The 8,623-nt window shown below is 40.4% G+C and overlaps 1 protein-coding gene across 2 annotated transcripts in view; it reads left to right on the top strand.

Moving 5' to 3' along the window:
- Window positions 1-94: 94 nt before the first annotated feature.
- The window catches only part of TMEM117 (transmembrane protein 117), a 189,910-nt gene continuing 181,381 nt past the window's right edge, over window positions 95-8,623 (top strand). For both annotated transcript variants that reach the window (XM_053978921.1, XM_053978925.1), the window contains exon 1: window positions 95-315. In XM_053978921.1, the coding sequence (XP_053834896.1) occupies window positions 281-315 (35 nt within the window). In that variant the 5' untranslated portion in view covers window positions 95-280. The remainder of the gene's footprint in view (window positions 316-8,623) is intronic.

Below are 8,623 nucleotides of genomic sequence, written 5' to 3'. Positions count from 1 at the left end.
GGCCCGGCCCGGCCCGGCCGCGCGCACGTGACGCGGCCCCGCCACTCAGCGGCCGGGAGGGAGCGCGGCGCCTTCCGGGCCCCGCCGGCCGGGCCGGGCCGGGGGCCGCGGCAGCGGCCGCCCCTGCCCAGGCACCGCCCTGCCCTCGGCACGCCCTGCCCCGCGCCCGCTCCCCCTGCGCCTCCTCTCGGTGCTTCAGAACGGGGACGGGCCGCAGCTTTCTCCTCTCCCGTACCCTTTCCTCTCCCTCTCCGCTCCTTTCTGTCGCTCTCTTCACCTAATGTTCGGATTGCTTGTTAACCGAAGTACTGAAAGGTAACTGAGGTGAATTTAGTTGATCTGTAGAAACCCGTGGTGGACACCTGTCGCTCTCGCTTAGGGCGGCACAGAAGGAGTCATCAGGTGTGTCTGTGACAGCAGGCTGCATGCATATACTGGAAATTTTGGATTAAACAGTCCCTGTCAAAGAGCCTACAAGTCAGGGAACAGAGCCCAGACCCAGGGCTAACTCCGTTCAAGCCCTTGCCCCTGACAAGGCAGTCTTTCTCTGTTAATTTTGCAGTATGTGGTACGTGGTGGCACTGTATCAACAGAAACAATGAAGATTTCTTCTCTTTCAGTGCGGGTCTGGTGGTTGAGCCACTCATCTGCCTCAGCAGAGCATGGATCCATGCTTAGGAAGGGTCTATCTGCTTCTCAGGGCCCTATCCGCATGGCCAAAGGCTCCTTTATGCCTTTTCAAGCTGTATTGATAGTTTCCCTCAGCTTTTTCTTTCAAAGTTTCCAGTAAAGAAGAGTCCTGCATCATGAATTTAAGCATGCTCTGAAGGTCAATTTGCTTTTGCTAGCTCTTTTCAGGCTCATCTGTCTAGGGGTTGAGAAGTACCATCCTCTTAGCAACAAAAAGATGGGTACTATAACTTCTTTAAAAAACGCTTCATTGTCATGTAGTTAGCATTTTTAATCTGTGCTGTGGTCTAGATTAAGATTTCACAGACAAAATGTGCATGCTGTAGGCATTGCTGCTGATGATTCCTTCAGGTTCCTGGGATTTAGCAGGTTTTATGGGGTGCTATTCAGCTAGAGAACACAAGAAGTGCTATAAGAGGACATACCAAATATCCGATCCAATGGACCAGACAAGAATTGAAGAGTAAGGCAGGCACATGGTAATCCTTCCCTGGTTCACCTTCTCAGCCTCCAGGATGCTGCAGCTCAGGAATTTCTGAAGTCAGCTGTGTTGATAAACGTGGGTGCCTGTGCTTTGTCAGATTCCTAGTTTAAAGAACATGTGGGATTTAGTGTCCTATTTGGGAAATGTGAAACAGCACTGTAACTGTTATGTGAACTGTGCTGTGTAATGTTAGTCCAGCAAATACAAAGTCACTGTGGAGACACGTCATCAGCTAATGAGCTGGGACTAACAGCAGCTGGGCAAACAGAGAGGCTGCAGTTTTTCTTTCTTCTAGCAAGGAGGCTGAAAGAAACAGGGAAAAGGGTTCATGTGAAACCAGGAAATAAGAGACAGGTAGCACCTACCAGGTACTCAGTAGTCAGCTCTTGTTCCTCTATTGTAAGGCTCCAGGAGCACCAGGTTTATATAAAAAAAGACACTCTTGGGGAAGAGCTTTTTCAAGAGGAAAGGAGTACTAGAGATCCAATCAAAATGGCAACAAAATTTGTGGTTCTATCACAATTACTTTAAATTATTTGATCCCAAGTTTGGTTCTAAATTTTTGGGTTTTCCCTGTTTTGGTATTAGTGCTTGTAACAGATGGAGTTGCCTGAAAATGTATGAGGGAAAAAGAAGTTTTCATTGATAGACAGATGTCCTGAAACACCAATCAGTTCCTTGCTCCAGTTAGTCATGTGTCCCAGAACCACTACTATTGTCACAATGTGGTAACAAGGATGTATGGCTAAGACTGTGGAACTGGTTTTTTTTCAGTGGGAATTTGATATTTCCTAGACTGGAAATATCAAAATGGTATAAAATTTGTCACTATATTCAGATCATCTTATTTGTCTGTCTGAGATCATACCACTACAGCTTCCACCAATCTGAGGGCTCTGAAGTGCAGGAATGTGATCCTAACATCAGTTTTATGTGAAACAAGACTGGTACACATTGATATTTTGTAGCACCTTTTTGACAAAAGGACAAACTGAAAGTCAAACATATTTTCTTTAAAATCTCAAAAAAATAAAAAAGGTATCATATATATTTTCCTATATTACAGTGATTGATGTGTGACCAAGAAGAGATGTTGCATGGAAACTAGCACAAGCAAGTAGGGATTTTTATATCTAATGAAGATTCCTAAAGTTCTGAATTTTAGTGTCCTTCAGATTCTTACTAAACTGCTTTAAATCATTAAACTCCTATCCAAATCATAAAGATCGAAGATGATAAAACAAAGCAGTAATGGGAACCATATTGCTATTTTCATTCAACTGGAATGAAGACAGTCTTCCTGACACCAAATAGAAACTTCCCTTAAATTACACTTATATTAAAAATGGAGATCTTGTATTGGAAAAAAAAAAAAAAAAACTCCAAGGCAAACATAAGGTGCTATTTGCATTCATGTAAAACTTTTATCTGTAAGTCAAGATAGAAAAAAAAATTTCAAATATCCATTTATTTTTTAAGAGACTAGGTATGTCTTACAGCAGCCTCTCCTTGTATGTTTTCATGTCAGTTAGGACTACTCTACCTTCCACTCCATTTGATTTGCTAGCTTTTTGTCCAAGACAAAGAAAATATGCTTGGGACTGTTTCAGTTCCATTTGGATGATCATACTGACAGCCCAGCACATGGTGGCTGGAGAAGGACCCCTTTTAGAAAGCTAGTGAGTCCTGGCAGAGAGCCACCAAACACAATACAGTCTAGATTTAAAGTAGATCTTATCTGCCAAGATTGTTAATTACCTCCTGCAGGGGTGGCTTGTCTGGCCAGTAGTCATGTCTAAACATAGAGTATTTAAAGTTTTCATGATCTAATGAGTTGGTAGGTAGCTTTGAGTACTCTGGAAAGCAGTAATTTTCTCAAAGATTTTCTCACTCAAGTGTTCCTGTTATTACAGATATATAAAAAATAATACCAAGGCACATACAATGATTAGGTGAAAATGCATATTACAAAAATTAGAGATTATGCTTCTGTTTTTCCTAACAACATGTGGAGGATACAATAATCCTATTGAAATATTTAAGAATTCTGTCACTGACTTTGGTACAAATAGGATCTACTAGTAGGAAGCATGTGAAATGTTCTTAGTGGCATGATGATCTAGGATGATAAACTGGTGCAACACTAGTATGGATCCAGTAATTTTCCCAGCGAACTCAAAGGAGACATGCTGGGCAACATTCCTTTCATGCCCATTTCCACTTTCTTTTATTATTTACTTTAGATGAGTGCATTGAGTCATTGTAAAATAGTATCAGCTCAAACATCATCACTGTGATGATTTGTGCAATTGTTTATCTTGTTTTCCATTACTTTAGGGATGTTTTCCATTACTTTAGGGATAGTTCCTCTCTTGACAAGGTACAGTTAGTACAAACTAATTCCAGAGGAAGCAAACACAGCTCTGGCCAAGGCATTGTTTGCACTTGATGCTGAAGACAGAGTCCCAAGTCACTTCCTTTCTTAATCAGTGTTGCAGAGTCTTTGGGCCTTGCTGAGAGTTTTTACTTTGTAGCCTAGGAGTATCAATATTTCAAAGCTTTTGTCATTTATCTTATATTTTCTTTGACATTTTGCCTAGCCTTTCTGAGCTCCCAGATTCCTGCCTGTTTCTCCATGATATGTATGGCTATGATGTAACATAGAATCATAGAATATTTTGGGTTGGCAGGGACCCTTAAGGTCACCTAGTCCAATCTCCTGCAATGAGCAGAGACATCCTCAACTATATCAGGTTGCTCAGAGCACTATCCAATCTGACCTTGAATGTTAGCAGGAGTGGGGCATCTACTGCCTCTCTGGATAACCTTTTCCAGCGTTTTACCACCCTCACTGTAGAAAATGCCTTCCTTATATCTAGTCTGAATTGACTCTCTTTTAGTTTAAAACCATTATCCCTTTTCCTTTCACTACAGGCCTAAAAAGACTGTTCTCATCTTTCTTGTAAACACGCTTTCAGTATTGAAAAACTGCAAGAAGTCTTCTCCACAACCTCATCACTCTCAGCCTTTTCTCATAAGAGAGGTATTCTATCCCTCTGATTATTTTTATGACCCTACTCTGGACTCTCTTCAACAGCTCCATGTCTTTCCTGTGCTGAGGACTCCAGAGATGGATGCAGTGCTTCAAGTGGAATCGCATCAGAGCTGAGCAGGGGTAACAATCACCTCCCTCAACCTGCTGGCCACACTTCTTTTTATGTAGCCCAGAGTACAGATTGTTTTCTCGCTGCAAGCAGACATTGCTGGCTCATTACATATTTTCATCCACCAGTACCCTCAAATCTTTCTCAGCAGGACTCAATCCAGTAATCCTCCCCTTTATTGATTCCAGAGATTGCCCCAACCCAGGTGCAGGACTTTTCACTTGACCTTACTGGATCTTATGAGTTTCACATGGACTCACTTCTTGAGCTTGTCCAGGTCCCTTTGTATGGCATCCCATCCCTCAGGGAAGTCAACTGCACCACTCAGTGTGTTGTCTGCAAACTTGCTGAGGGTGCATTCCATCCCATTGTCTAGGTCACTGACTCAGAAGTAAGGAGTCCTAATACAGATCCTTTGAGGGACACCACTCATCACTGATCTCCATCCTGGCATTGAGACTTTGACCACTACTGTCTGCATTCAGCTATACAATAAATTTCAAACTGTTGTTAGATAATTCCACATTTTTATATAGGCATCATGAGGACAGCTAAGACCTGAGGAATGTCTCAGCTGAGGTGAAAGAATGGGAAGACCTGGGACAAAGGATTCCTCCTACTTGTGGGGTCCTACTTGCAGGAGAAGAATTCAATCGGACAGGCTTTTCATCTGAGTCATGTAGAAGTGACACCCAATTTCTACCCATGGATTACTATATAAAAATAGTAGCAAGAAAACATGGGAAGTTTTATCCCAAAAGGGTTTCATGAGGCCAGTTAGTTTGTTGTAGAAAGCATTTCTAAGATGTGGTAGATCATTTCTGAGATGTTAGAGAATAAAAATCTAACACAGATCCTTACTATGCAGTGCTTACTGTTTAAATAGACAGAACTGTGGAAGAAGGGTAGGAAAAAGAATTGCAATGAAACCCAAAGTAGTTGCATTGTTCTCTTCTAGCACTGTTTTGTCTAGTTTAGATTGCTTTTTTAGTGCTCAGTTCCTTGCATTTAATTCCCAGCAGAATAAGACCCTCACAGGCACACACAAACTCAGATGTATGCTATGTCTCAGCATAAGCTGAAGGACTCCAGTACTTCATTTTAGTTCCAAAAGATTCTACAATACACTCAGTGCTCTTAGAAATGGAAGGAAATTGAGGATGAAAAAACAAAGGATATTTTTACTCCACTGTACATTCTTACTTGTTCTCTCAGGCAATTATTCCAAGTGTGTGTCCATTTTCAATACATTTCCAGCTGCTAAATAAATTATTACATTTATCATTGAATTTTTTTTGCATAACTATGCTTTTTCACAGTGCATTAGTGTGAGATAAAAATAACAGGCATTTACCACAGGCTGTTCTTTGGACATTGAAAAAAGTCTATTTGCATAATAGATACTGCATATCCCTATAAAGGACAAGAAAAAGCTTAAAAGAAAGGTCACAAAACCTGGTCTTCTCATCACTTCAAAACTAAAAATCAGACAGCAAAACCTCAACTCTCTAGCCATAGCAGTGTATAAATGATTCCCTTATTAATTTTCTTCAGACTATGATCGGCTTTCTCATATTTAGTATTGCTACACAATTCTTTTCAGTGAGATTATAGTTCTGATTCACCAAGTGCTATCCTATGGACAGTCATATTCAAGTTGTTAGCAAGCATAGGTCAATGTATTCGATCCACTGCTTGGACCAGCCATGCTTTGAGCAGGACACCTGAAGGGGTCTGCTTTGGCAGCATCAGATTTTCTCTTCATTTATATTAGTGCAGTGTCTGGTTTGCCACAGCCTCCATTGAGACAGCCAGCAAAGCAGCCAGTGCCTCATAACATTCCCTGCCCTGGTTGCATTTCTGTTCCCCCATTTCGATCAGTTGTGCATGGCAATGCATGATCAGAGTCCTTTTATTGTAATAGATAGCATACACCAATTTCAGGTATGCAGAGATTTGAAAATAAATAATTTAATTGTTTGAGTTATCATACTATGTTTGAGCTTAAAAGAATACTTCTGCCAAGATGCAAAAAGTACTTCTCTCAAGATGTTAAATTTTTATGTCATGCTACACCTACTTCTGTTTTAACAGAAACAGGACCAAGATGCAGTGAATTAATATGACAACACAGTAAAGACTTCCGATTTTTTATTTTACAGAGGCAATGCATTGTTGTACTGTTGTTGTACACACTAGAGTTGTTCATTGCACTTCAGAGGAGCATCATGAGGCACAGTATGGAAACAGGAAACAGGATTTTTTTTTGTCTTGTAGTTTTTTGTGAGGTTAAGAAATTTCCCCTCATTATTTGTAATCAAGTGTTTCTTTAGTATTGAGTAAACATTTAGACTGAACAGCCCCAACTCTTTCAACCTGTCTTCATAGTAGAGATGTTCCAGCCCTCTGATCATCTTCCTTGCCTTTCTCTGGACTTTCTGCAGCAGTTCTGTGTCCATCTCATGCTGGGGACCCCAAAGTAAGACACAATAGTCCTGGTGATGTCTCATGATAGTGGAGTAAAGGAGGGGAATCCCCTCCCTCACCCTGCTGCCCATGCTACTTTCTGTGTAGCCTAGGACACATTTGGCCTTCTGGGCTGCAAGTACACGTAGCCAGGTCATGTTGAGCTTCTTGTCCACCAACACCTGTGTTTCTTTCCAGGGCACCTCTTAATGCATTCTCTGCCCAGCCTGTACCTTTGTTTCAGATTACCCTGATCCAGGTGCAGGATCTTGCACTTGCCCTCGTTGAAGAGACCCACCTCTTCAGCCAGATAAGGTTCCTCTGGATGTCATCCCTTTCCTCCAGTGTGTCAACCACAGCACACAGATTGTCGTCCTTGGCAAACTTGCTGAGATGCATTCAATCCCATGTCACCAACAAAGATGTTAAACATCACCTGTCCCACTACTGACCCCTGAGGAGTCCCTCATCAATGGTCTCTGCTTGGACATGGAGCCATTGACCACAGCTCTCTGAGTTCTACCATCCAGCAAAGTCCTTATCCACCAAATGGTCCATACATCAAGGGTTCAGCAACATTAGAGCATATTTTTTCTCTGACAGACCTTATGTTGCCACTTAATATTTTTCTGACCTTGTGTCTTCCAGCTTAGTTCTATTTTTCTGAAGTCTTCCTTTACCATTGCAACCAGCTTGGACAGTGTGGTTAAATAGAATCTGTGTAAGGCTGAGCTCAGATTCCACTTTCTCTAGATTTGTGTTTTCTCTAAGTCTGTACATGGAGCTACTAGAGTAGCTGCAAGCTGATTATTTCTTTTTTTTTCTAGTGCAGAAGTTGCACGTAGTTGTTATATTTGCTGAAAGCATCCATATGGCCAGCAGATGTACTTAAAAGGTGTTTAATGAGTGGAGTAAATTCATTCAGTTCTCCTTTAGTGGTTTCATCAAGGCTAGGTGCATATTGCCTATCTGTTTGAAACCAGTATGGATTATCTGAAGTAGAATTATGCTTACTTGGAGTAAACTTGGTGTGGATGAACAGAAGTAAGTAATTAATTCAAGTGTAAGGTTTGTCATTGGACTATCATCTTCAAAATTGTCAGTACATCTTCTGCTTCAATTTTGGTAAACCCTATATCATTTGACTCTAGGACTGAGATTCAGCTTGACCATAAATAAAAGGTCATGTAAAGTTCTGGTTCTTCTACTGCTTTTTTGTTCCAAGTTCCACTGGTATTGTAAAGGTATCTATATATTAAATATATATAATAAATATCTAATAATTATCTATATATTAAATTCTGCTAAAAATTTTATTTTTGTGATTTAACCTATCAACGGTGATGAAACCATCCCTAACTTCCTCTTAGTAATCTAAAACTGAGTGGACAAAAATCAAAAAGTACATACTAATCACCCATATCCCAAGGTTCCACTAACATTTTTCGCTGAAGCATCACTTATATTTCTTAAAATATATATCCAAATGCTTTTTTCACTTTTTTTTTGCCTTAACATGTGTGTGCACACACATGTGGTTGCTTTTATCCCTTTCACTCATTACAGCAGTAACTTTCTTCTAGTTCTGTGAATTTTCCTCAGCATTTTAGCAGTTAGGAAGCAAATTTCATTATTAACATTGTTGTCTATCATGTCTTTCATTTATTTTTCTATGACTCTTTCACCTGTCATTAAAAAAAATATTTAATTTTAGTTCATGCAGTTTAGTATCCTTCCATATTATTGATTTAATGGAAAGTATTTCATGTTACATAATGTGAAAACACTGTTACTGTTTATGTTTTCCAAATATGCAGTA

This window comes from Vidua macroura, chromosome 5, assembly GCF_024509145.1.
Source record: "Vidua macroura isolate BioBank_ID:100142 chromosome 5, ASM2450914v1, whole genome shotgun sequence".
In the NCBI taxonomy this organism is placed as follows: domain Eukaryota; kingdom Metazoa; phylum Chordata; class Aves; order Passeriformes; family Viduidae; genus Vidua; species Vidua macroura.
Note: the sequence above shows the minus strand (reverse complement) of the source record. Positions and strands in the feature narration are given on the sequence as shown.